Genomic DNA, 12336 nt, shown 5'->3' with positions numbered 1-12336 from the left:
ATTTTATCTGTTCTGCTGCAGTGGAGAGCATTTGTCTGAACAGCAGAAAGCCTTCCACCTGATACACTTATCTCATGGAATAAAAGAGGTTTTTTGTGTGTTCCCAGCAGAAAGATACCTCTCCATCACTGGCTCCTATTCAGTGTATTCTGGATTACCTTCTTCACTTACAGGAAAAAAAGTGTCTCAGTCAGTTCCCTCAGGGTTTGTCTGACTGTTATCTCTGCATTTCACTCTTCTACAGATGGGAGATCTGTTCTCCAGCCCTGTGATTATTAGGTTTTTGAAGGGTTTGAACAGGCTTTTCCCACCTGTTAGAGACCCAGCTCCACCCTGGGATCTAAATTTGGTTCTCTCTGTTTTAATGGAACCCTCTTTCAAACCTATAGCTACATGCTCATTGTCTCATCTCTTGATGAAGGTGGCATTCCTGGTAGCTATTACTTCAACCGGAAGAGTTGCAGAACTTCAGACTGACCCTCGTTATACGGTATCTTAGTAGGACAAAGTTAGTTTGTATCCACATCCCAAATTTCTCACTAAAGTGGTTTCAGATGTTTATTTGAATCAGACTATAATACTTGCCAACTATTTTTTCTGAAACCTCACACAAAAATAAGAAAAATCTCTATACTTTGGCCATTCGCAGAGCTTTGGCTTTCTACCTGGATGGGACTAAAGAGTTTAGGACATCTCTTCAGTTATTCATATCCTTTGCTGATAGGATGAAAAGAAAAACCATTATTTCAGAATATCTTTTCCTAGATCTCCTCCTGAATTTGTCTGTGCTATGAGATTGCCAACATTTAATTACCTCAAAGAGCTTTAGTGCACTCTCTAAGCTCAAGCACATTCAGCTGCTTTCCTGAGTTATGTTTCCATGAGTGGTGTTTGCAGGGCTGCCACTTGTCATCTGTTCATATGCTCACTACTCATTATGCTTTCTCCCAGGCCTTGAGGGATGATGCTATATTTGGGAGAGTGGTGCTGCAGTAAACTCTGATTCCCTGCTCCATCTGGGACTGTTTGTGTGTCACCTAAAGTGGAATGGACATGTGCAAGCACTCAAAGAAAAAATGGTTACATACCTGTTTGCTGTGTTCTTCAAGATGTGTTGCATGTGTCCATTCCATACTCCTCCCACCTTCCCCCTACACTGGAGTCACAGTAAGCACTGGCTTCTGGTGTGGAGGAACTGAGTGGGGATCAAGGCATCTCTACTCCTTTATACTCTGGGCTAACAGCATGAGCATGTGGAGGGTGCATGTGCTGCCTTAACCAGTACCGCTACGGGAAAAAGTTTTCTGGCTCCAGTGCCTGGGTGTGCAGGCACCTGAAGTGGAATGCAACACAACTTGAAGAACAACAGTTGCTGAACAAATATGTAACCTTTTTTTTTAAATGAAATTATCTGGGGAAAAAAATTCCATGTAGAATTACGCAGAGAAATTTTAAATAAATTGCTCACTCAGATCAAAAGGTCGGAGGAGTGTATGAAAATAAGACTTACAATAGAACACTCGATCTAGCTTTTAACTATAAAGTCAGTACCGTGCTTCTGTGACGTATTACTAACATGACCATTTGGAAACTGGTCCCTAGCGCATTTAGTGGTGGTTCAGACAGCTGACCCCACCGCCTTGTTTTCAGTTTCTCCTCCAGATATCTGTGACTCCTCATTGCAAAGAGGAGACTGGATGCCATTAAAAACAGAGGAAAATGAAGAGGATATCTCCTGCTTGACACAGGAGCCACCCTCCAGGATTGTGCCACAAGCAGAATGGTTAAAAATCACTAAAAACTTCCCCAGTACTAGTATTCTATATAAGCAACTGCTGTAGTTGCATAGAGTTGCTTGGTACAAACAGAGAGGGATGTGTATACAGGTCACTGTTAAACTGGTAAAGTTTTGAGAATGCCTGTACCGGTAGATAATTTTCTTGAAAATCTTCAGAAAGTAAAATGTGCTTGTAGATAAAACAGTGAGAGAAGTCCTCATTCAAGTGAAAAATTCTTGTTTAATAAATTCCACATAATTATAACTGAAAATGGTATAACTGCTTTTTATGGAGAGGGTAGGATCAATACAGATATTGTAAATCTTTCAGCCTATAGTACAAATTTAAATGTGTCAGTTATTACTGCATCAATCAAGATTTTGTTCTGCTCAATGTTGGCTTACAGCAATGTCTTTCTACAAAACAAATACTATAGACTTTTTTTTTTTTTTTTAATAAAGAAAAGCTCCTGTTGACGTCAGTGGGATTTCTAGTTGCTGCACTACTTTCAAAATCAGTCCACTTATTTTTTTTCCTCTTGCAAAACTGGCATTTTGGTTTTATTATTTGCATTTGTTCTGGTTTATTAAGATGATGAAAATAACTTTGGCTGATCAAAACAATCCCACAGAGCGATGCTCTTAGATAATCCTTTCAGTTTCTCTAATTCTTTGATAGTTTGATCAAAGAATGTATCTGAAAGATTAAAGTCTTGTGTTTTCCACTGACTGTTGATTTCTCAGGCTATTAAATGAACAACTACAGCGGTCCCTTGAAGATCTTCAGCACCAATCCTCTCTTAAAAAGGATGAACTTCAATCAGCTCAAGAGGAAATTGCAAAGCTAGAGGAGAAAATAGGTAATCACTTCATTTTCTTTTTTGCATTGATTTTCTATATTTAAACCAACAAAAACACCCATTTCTTCTCTTACAGATAGGTTAAACCATAAGAGCTCTTCACAGGATGAGACAATGAATGTGCTCAGAAGTACCATTAGTGTCCTGGATAAGGAAAAGGACAGTCTTCAGGAAACTGTAGATGAAAAGACAGAAAGAATTGCATGTTTAGATGACAACTTAGCTAACAAGGTATGTACACTAACTACTTAGTGTATTGCACTTGATTAGTAACTTCCATCTGAGGATCTCAAAGTGGTACACAAAAATTAGGGCAAGATTTTGTTGTGATGCAGAAGGCCTTTGTATTGCTTAGGCCCTGTGTTTAAAGATTTAAGTGGCACCTAAGCTCTTGCACTACCAGTGATAGAACCTGCATCTACTGACTCCCAGTCATTTATCTTAACTGCTAGATATCCTTCTTCTACAAACTTCAAATTAGTCCTAAGTTTCATTTTTATTGTAAGAAGTTTGGAAATTTGAACATTTAAAAAACCCAGTTACCTATTGCTGAATAGTAAATTAAAGCTTTTATAAATGCTACTTTAAAGTAAATTATGCCCAGTTTGAATTATTCTGGGTATTTTGCAGCATAATATGTAATATAAATTTCATATTTATTTCATAGGAAAAAACAATTGCTAATTTCAGACTAACTCTGTCAGAACTGGAGTCTTCCGTAAAGTAAGTAAATCACTGAGATGATTTTCTGTTGATTTTATTTTCCTAAGATCAATATCTTCTTCAGAATAAAAGCACTAGCAGCCAGGCTCTTATTGTATTTTTGGTGACATATACTTAATTATATATGTTATCAAACAGGGCAGTATGATTTACATTGTGGAAAAAATATATCTCGTTGCAGAAGACACTTCCCCTCAAATACTGTAGATGTGGTGCTAGTGGATGGTGAGGATTAAAAGTGGCAATAGCAATTGTTTATCTGGGTAATTAAACTTCTGTGCATTTAATTTTTCTATAAGTAGCACTTAAATTGCACTTCTAAGGGCTTGTCTACACTACCCGCTGGATCAGCAGACAGCGATCGATCCAGCGGGGGTCGATTTATCGCGTCTAGTATAGATGCGATAAATCGACCGCTGATCGCTCCCGTCGATTCCGGTACTCCACCAGAATGAGAAGCGCAAGCGGAGTCAATGGGAGAGCGTCAGGGGTCGACTTACCACAGTGAAGACACCGTGGTTAGTAGATCTAAGTACATTGACTTCAACTACGCTCTTCACATAGCTGAAGTTGCGTATCTTAGATCGACCCTGTGTGGTAGTGTAGACAAGCCCTAAGTTACAGTGATTTTGTAAACATGGGGTTGTGCTGTTCTATATTCCCCCTTAGTTGTAAGTGTTGTTCAGATATCACGAGGGGGGATAATTTGGCCTGCAGACTCTCCATTATTGGAGACGTAATTAATTCTGCCTTCCTAAATTACTTGTACAGTTTTAGTTAAATTGAATATCCCTCCTTACTACTGGTATAGAATTGCTATGTAGTGTTGTGTGCTGTTAAACAGTTGATCTGTTCTATCCCAGTAGTGACTGCATTTCAATGTTGGATGAATGATTTCTGTATCTACAGTTTGTAAAGTGATTTGGGATCCTTTTGGATGGAATTTACTGTAGAAATTAGTGATGGTCCTGAACCATAAAGCTTGGATCCAGAGCCAGATTTTCCCAAATCACAGGGATGTTTGGATCTAGGTTTTGGTTTGTTCCTTTATAGAGGTACCAAAGTTTGGTACCAGATCTGAACTTCCCCATAGATCAAGTATATTTTGATCTGTGGGTCGGTTCAGGCCCATATCTGATAGAAATATCAAATGTTGTTGTTGTTTACTGATAATGTTGGCCTTATTAGCACTTGAGTGATCAGTCTGCCAGCCATTAGGCCACGGAAGATACATAGGAGAGGAACTGATTCAACTTAAACTGTTATTCCCCATTCACTGTATTTACTACTTCATAAATAAAACTTCTCATGTTTAGTTGTATGGTTGATCTATTGCACTGAACAAACTCCTGTGTTCCACTTGAACCTTCACAAACCTGTACTCCATAAAGAGAGCATAACTTAACTCAGTTTTGTTTTGACTTTTATCTTCATTATATTGGGTTTGAACTCCTACTGGGTGGGTTTGTGGGGCTATCAGTTAGAAACGTTCTCTTTATCTAAAACTACTCAAAATAGCCATCAGGCCATTTTTACAAAGTCACTTTTTAAGGTAAAACTGCAGCATTAGAGCATAACAACTGCACATCTAGTTGATAGAATGCAGAGTACAGTGTGCTTAGATGGAAGCAGATAATTAGTAGGGAGACCTGAGGATATGACCATCTATTTAAGCATACATGGAACACTTGCAAAATAATTGAGGCACCTTACTGGATGCCTAAGCTTTAGAGTGCTTTTAAATAAACAATCATTACTAATGTATACAAATACCTCTATATGTTCCCCATTTCATACAAATCAAATTACTGAGTTATTTAATTTATTGTTTTCAAAATTTGTTCTTTATTTCTGTTGTCCGTAAAGTTTTACATATTTAAACTAATGTCCACAAAATCCACAAGCAATTGTGATAAAATATATAAAGTATTGAAAACTATAAAACAATATGGAACAATGTAAATCATATTGAACTATTGTAATTACATCATTATGTCTAATTTACTAACAATTCATAACCTCCTCTGGAAAATAGAAGTCCAAATAAATATTAAAAGGCTGCCAATCTTTGTCTGTCAGAAACCTTTAATAGAATTTATTGCCTTGTGTTTTTCTTCACTTCTTTGTTATCTTCTCATATTTAAGGAAATCTCTTGCTGAGTCTGTTCTTCTCAAATAATGTCAAAATAGCTCTTCTATGTTATAAAACTGGTAATAATGCAGATAGAAAATGTGTTTCTCCAAAATATAATAGCATAGAGATTACCATTTTGAATCTAGTGCCTTAGTGTTTTACAGATCTGTTTTAAACCATGCAACTCTCCCCCAGTCAGCAGGGCATATATGTCTAACAATTCCCGGGGGCTCCCAGGGTTGTGAGGCACCTCTCAACCATCTGTCTTTAGTGTGAGGAAGCTTTGTTTGTGCCTGTCATGAGTTAGCTCCCCAGCTCCTCCAGCCACTTGCAACACAAACATTCCCCTCTAGGCCTTGCTGGCCCCACTGTCACCCTCTAGGTTAGCGATTGACATACCCTATCCTTGAGTCCTCTGAGTGTCATCCTGGAGTGTCTCACCCCGATCCATGGGACACTTGCAGTATTCACAGATTTGCTGCTTCCAAAGAAACAGTAGTCCCCAGGTTACCAGTTCTACCTCAGATCGCCATTCGGCTTAACACACAGAATTTATGTATGTTTATAATGAAATCAAGTATAAGTTTAATTAACAGAGCATAGAGATTCAAGTAATAGCAAGTAGTAGTATTGGAAACAATTGTTTACATATAAAATAGAATCATAACATGCATTCTAGATCCTAAACTTAATTCACTAGATACTTTTATGTCTTGTAGAGTTTGGCTCACCCAAAATCCTTGCAACGCTTTACAGACAGGTTAGGCTATGACTCTTCTTTCATCAGACAGATGCACTGTCAGCTTACCTCCTTGGTGAAGGATTTCAGTGTGTTTCTTTGCCCTTTCCCCGCACCCTGAAGATATACCAGTCCCATCCTTTGTTTTATTCATAAACAGGACACCCCCTGCTCTTTGTGTCATCTTGTAGACTTCCTGTCTTGTAGATTTAGCCTGTGGCTCAGTACGCAAATAGGCATAACTCTGAGGCATACAATACGTAAATGACCAGACAGGGCGATAGGTGTCTGCTATCTCCTGCCTGAAAGGAACTTTTCCAAGGTATGTCACTTCCTGGTGATCTCCCTTAACTCCAAGACCTTAAGACCATAATTTTCTGTATAGATACATAACTCAAATATTATCCGCACACACATTTCACGATGATTATGTCAACCAGTGGGCTACTGGCTCTCGCTAGAAATCTTACATGCCTCCCTTCGGTGAATTATTGTGCATACATCTGACCCAGGGAATCACTGTAAAACCCTATGAGTCCCCTATGCACTCTGCCAGTTGGCATCAAGGGGTCCCTACAGATGAGTTCCAGAGACAAGTAAACTACCTGCTTTGTTTCTTTTTCTGATCTAGGCTTCAGCTGATCTTTTTTTAGTTGTCACCTTTCAGACATTTCTTCAGTTAACTGCTGACATTTTTTTTTAAAGGTTAAACTTTTTATTTGAAGGTCAGCTTAACTGGAGTTTTGGTGCATTGGTATATGAAACATCTGTGGAGAAAAGCTATATATATATATATGTATGTGTATGTATGTATGTGCTTATGTAGGTGTATATATAGGTTACAATAGAAATATATAATGTATATTTCTATTGTGGGTTTTGTCCCTGTCCTTCACTCTTTGATTGTGGCCTTTTTAGATTGAGAGTTGTTTGGAAGAGGAATTGTCTTCCTGTGTGTGGGCAGTAGCTAACTTATTGTAGCCACTATCAGAATACAAATAAATAAGAGTAATTCCTGTTCCTTGACGGTAGGGTATATATGCTTACCAGATTATCAATCACTGTGATCTTCAGATTTGTGTGTGTATTTTCTCATAGATACCAAAGCCTGAAGAGTCCATTGTGGTCATCTAGTCTGACCTCCTGTATAACAGAGGCCATAGAATTTCCCAAAAATACTTCCTAGAGTATATCTTTTTAGGAAAACATCAACCTCAATTACAATATTGTTAGTGATGGAGAATCCACCATGATCCCATATATTGTTCCAATCATTAATTACTCTCACCACTTAAAAAAATTACACTTTATTTCCAGTCTGTCTGTGTGTAATTTTTTAAAAAGAACTGGAAAGAGGCAGCAACTCGTCATTTGAAAACCCTGGTGCCCCTTATGACCTGAGCACTTAGCTGAAGTCCAGGGTCCTGCAGGTGGTTATCATTAGGAGGAGGAATTGATGATGGAGTCAGGTAAATTTGATGCAATTCTTTTTATTTACAAAGAATGTACAAAGTCCTGTTTCCCTGAACCCAGAAGGACTCAAACAGGAGACAGTTTATTTTAGCTTCTTTCAGTGATTTGCACATGTGTATTCCATTGTTGGTGTGCGTACTCCCTGTTCAGTCATTGAAAATTTTTCCCTTAGTGGTACCTGTTGGGGCAGCTTGAGCACCGTCTGCTGCCGCACATCACTGTGCACTGGTATAAAGCGCCCAGCCGCCCCCCAAGCTCCCTTAGTTCCTTCTTATCGCCCATGATGATCATTAGAATTGCTTGTCTTGTCTTAGCAAGTGATCTGTGTGTTCATCGTAAATGAATCATAGTTAGTTTTCTAGATTTAAAGCGTTATTGCTTAGTTAATAGTGTAGATAACATAAGTGTTCTTTTTTGAACACAGATGGGTTTTTTTTCTGTTACTTGGTACTGAGAGATGCCTTGGTCACTCGGCTTCAAGCCTGGCTTCTCTTGCGCTAGGCCAATGCCCATGAGCGACCCACACTCAAGCTACTCAAGTGTTTAATGGAAGCTCGTATTCAGATTCATTACCCACCACCAGTCCACTGGCCTTATTGGAATCTGTTCAGTTTCCCCCAGTTTCTAGGTAATACGTGAGACATTCGTGTTCTGTGCCCTCGGAGAGGCATGGGGCAAGTTACTCACCAGTTATTGCCTGTTCCTGAGCCTGGTACTGAGCAGCAAGAGGTGGTTCACGAGGACCTTGCTGGAAAACTAGTGGAGGAAGAGTAGCCTCAGCCTGGGCTGTCCGCCTCTTCCTGCTTTCCTGTAATCTTCTCAGAGGACCTCCTCCAGATGACTATAAGATCCCCCCAAGAGTTGTTAAAGAGGGTGGCCTTAAGCCTGGGGATCCAGATGGAGGAGGTTAAAGAATCCTCACACTGCCTGGTTGATATTTTGGCCAGAGCAGGGCCTTCGAGAGTGGCCTTATTTGGAAAATACAGTAGCAGGTGTGTGTGTGTGTGTGTGTGCGTGTGTGTGTGTATATATATATATATACATGTGTGTGTGTGTGTGTGTGTGTGTGTATATATATGTGTGTGTGTGTGTGTGTGTATGTATGTATATATATATATATATATATATATATACACACACACATATACACACACACACACACACACACACACACATAGTACATGTAAAGATGGGAGTTGCCCATCAAGTGGGGGGTCAGTCTAATGAGACAATTCAATTAACAGTAGAATACCAAGGCAGGAAAAATCACTTTTATAGTGTTAATGAGGGTAACCCATTTCAAACAGTTGACAAGAAGGTGTGATGAGTAACAGTAGGAGGAAATTATTATGGTAAAATTAGTTTTTGTAATGACCCATCCACTCCCAATCTTTATTCAGGCCTAATTTGATGGTGTCCAGTTTGCAAATTAATTCCAGTTCTGCAGTTTCACGTTGGAGTCTGTTTTTGAAGTTTTTTTGTTGAAGAATTGCCATTTTTAAGTCTGTTATTGAGTGACCAGGGAGCTTGAAGTGTTCTCCGACTGGTTTTTTAATGTTACAATTCCTGAAGTCAGATTTGTGTCCATTTATTCTTTTGCATAGAGACTGTCCGGTTTGGCCAATGTACATCGCAGAGGGGCATTGCTGGCACATGATGGCATATATCACATTTGTAGATGTGCAGGTGAACAAGCCCCTGATAGTGTGGCTGATGTGATTAAGTCCTATGATGGTGTCCCTTGAATAGATATGTGGACAGAGTTGGCACCGGGGTTTGTTGCAGGGTTTGGTTCCTGGGTTAGTGTTTTTGTTGTGTGGTGTGTAGTTGCTGGTGAGTATTTGCTTGAGGTTGGGCGGCTGTCTGTAAGCGAGGACTGGCCTGTCTCCCCAGATCTGTGAGAGTAAGGGATCATCCTTTAGGATAGGTTGTAGATCCTTGATGATGCACTGGAGAGGTTTTAGTTGGGGGCTGAAGTTGACAGCTAGTGGCCTTCTGTTATTTTCTTTGTTGGGCCTGTCTTGTAGTAGGTGACTTCTGGGTACCCTTCTGGCTCTGTCAGTCTGTTTCTTAACTTCACCAGATGGGTACTGTAGTTTTAAGAACGCTTGATAGAGATCCTGTAGGTGTTTGTTTCTGTCTGAGGGATTGGAGCAATTCTCCGCTTCTCTCTCGCATACATGCACATAACCTCTATTAGAAACAATACCCAACCTAGCCCCCTCCACTCACTTAATTTAAATTCCTGAATGCCCTTAAGTATGCCTTTGTTTTGGGCAGTGCCATGCCTGTGTTTGGGATGGAAGCTGTTACTGTTTTACAAAGGAACTTAACTGTTTCTTGTGCTATTGCTGAATAGGAAACAATTTTCCTAAGAAGTTCAGCAATTTTGAAAAATTTCCCATTCCATAGTGGGATGAAACCGACCTTTCAAAAAAAAATTGAAATCCATTTCCCCTCTTTGTCCCCCATAGTTTGGTGGTTTTGTCACTCACCTGGGATGTAGAGACATGGGAGAACCAGGCAGAGCAGGGACTTGAACTTAGGTCTTCCATATCTCAGGTGAGTGCCCTAACTACCAGATTATTGGCTGTTCCAGATGAGTCTGTCTCTTCTGTTGAGCCATTCCACTTTGTATAAATAAATAAATATTCATTGGACCAGGGACTTTAACCTGCGTCTCCCACATACCAGATAAGTGACCGGATCACTGGACTATAGTCAATCTTTCTTTTTCTAACCCAATAAATATTTAATTATTTATACAAAGTTGAACCACTCCAACAGGGGGGAGAGAGAGAGAGAGACTCACAGGAGAATTATTAGGACACTCAAGTGGGATGTGGGAAACCTAGGTTCAAGTCCCTGTCGTGCCTAATTGAATGACTTGCATCTTCTTAGCTTATGCCACCAGCAGCCTAGGTGAGGACCATGTGGAAGTCTCTCTCTTTCTCTGGTTTTGAGCAGGAATTCCATCCTGGTCCTGAGAACCCTTCTTGACAAAAGTTTTTTTTGTTGAAACCACCCCTTTCAAAGGAGAAGTTTTGGGTAGATGAATCGGTATTTTCCAGTGGAAAAACTGTTAGAAAATTCCTGTCCAGATCTACTTACAGCCATTTTACATGAAGGACGGCAGTTACACCCACCGGTTTTAATTACATTTCGCCCAGTCCTCAGCAGTTCTACATGCTTCAGTGATGACTTGCCCAAGCCACAACAAGCAGTTAAGCACTTTATGTTGGTAGGCAGTTCAACAGTTTACTCTGAGCTATGCAAATTTTAATCCATCACACATGGGGGCACAAGATCCATGTAGTGGTAATTTGTTTATAACAGTGATACTCAGACTGAGGTTTGGGAGCCACAAGTGGCTTTTTAATGTGTCTCCTGTGGCTCTTTGCAGCACATGATATTAAAACACTGTGCGAGTTAATTATTAACCAGTCAAGATGCTTTTACTATGTTAGAGACTAACAAATTTATTAGAGCATAAGCTTTCGTGAGCTACAGCTCACTTCAAGCTTATGCTCTAATAAATTTGTTAGTCTCTAAGGTGCCACAAGTACTGCTGTTCTTTTTGCGGATACAGACTAACATGGCTGCTACTCTGAAACCTTTTACTATGTTATAAACCAATTGTAGAATATTTGGTCAGTGATTTTGCTGTGAGAATAATATATTATTTTATATTATATATAAGTAGTAAATGAAACAATAAATTCACACTACCATGGCTCTTTTGTGTACTGTTGATTGCTAATTTGGCTCTTGAACTACTGAGGTCTGAATATCACTGGTTTATAGTTACCTTCCGAACAATAAATAAATTAGTAAGTTGCTCCTAAAGCTTTTGTATATTCAGAGCTTATCTAACATTTTGAAGCAGTATATGCTATAATGCAAGAAGGGAAATTTTATTTAAGGTTTTCAAAATCACCCATTTGATAGCCAACTAAAGGAGGCGCTGAGTAACAGAGATCGGGAGATAGCTAGTCTCCGTCGCCAGCTTGATGCATCTCAGGTAGAGCTTGCAGAAACAGGAAGAGTGAAGGAAATGGCTCTGAAGGAAAACAGAAGATTACAAGATGATCTAGCGATAATGACCAGAGAAAACCAGGTATGAAAATAGTGCCTGATAATGAAGTACACCAAAGCAGAGCTGGTGTTAGGCATAAGCAGAGTAAGCATTTGCTTAGGGCTCCGAGCAGCTCAAGCCCTGCCTCTCCCGCCCGCCCCCCCATTCACTTTTTTAGTGTGTGTTTAGGGGAGGGGGCATTGGGATAACACCATCTCTGCATCAGAGATTACTTGTATTTTTTCTGCATGTATTACTAAATCCAAAACCACTATAGTCTATTATGCATTTTCAATATTTTGCTGTTCTGCATTCTTGTTAATACTAGAATATTAAGAACAGCTGAGTTGAAATGAACATATTTAGGCTGAATTTAAATATCTGCAAATTTAAGAACTTGTTCATTTATTTGGTCACCTGTGGAATCAAAATGCATTCAGTTCTTATATTCTCCTCTCAAGTACCAAAAGGTTTGTTCTCCCATTGACATGTGTGGCATTTACATGCATAATTTTCCCCACACCTTTGATAGGAATAAACCCCTTATCACAGGGC

General features: G+C 39.4%; 1 protein-coding gene across 8 annotated transcripts in view; it reads left to right on the top strand.

Moving 5' to 3' along the window:
• The window catches only part of CEP135 (centrosomal protein 135), a 102843-nt gene that overhangs the window by 65953 nt on the left and 24554 nt on the right, over positions 1-12336 (top strand). For all 8 annotated transcript variants that reach the window (XR_006290785.1, XM_043546187.1, XM_043546190.1 and 5 more), the window contains 4 exons: positions 2522-2637; positions 2714-2868; positions 3305-3360; positions 11655-11823. Coding sequence is in view for 7 of the 8 variants with exons in the window: in XM_043546187.1 (XP_043402122.1) it covers positions 2522-2637; positions 2714-2868; positions 3305-3360; positions 11655-11823 (496 nt within the window). In the remaining variant the exon portion in view is untranslated. The remainder of the gene's footprint in view (positions 1-2521; positions 2638-2713; positions 2869-3304; positions 3361-11654; positions 11824-12336) is intronic.

Source organism: Chelonia mydas, chromosome 4 (genome assembly GCF_015237465.2).
Source record: "Chelonia mydas isolate rCheMyd1 chromosome 4, rCheMyd1.pri.v2, whole genome shotgun sequence".
Taxonomy (NCBI): Eukaryota; Metazoa; Chordata; order Testudines; family Cheloniidae; genus Chelonia; species Chelonia mydas.
This window is presented reverse-complemented; position numbering and strand designations above follow the sequence as displayed.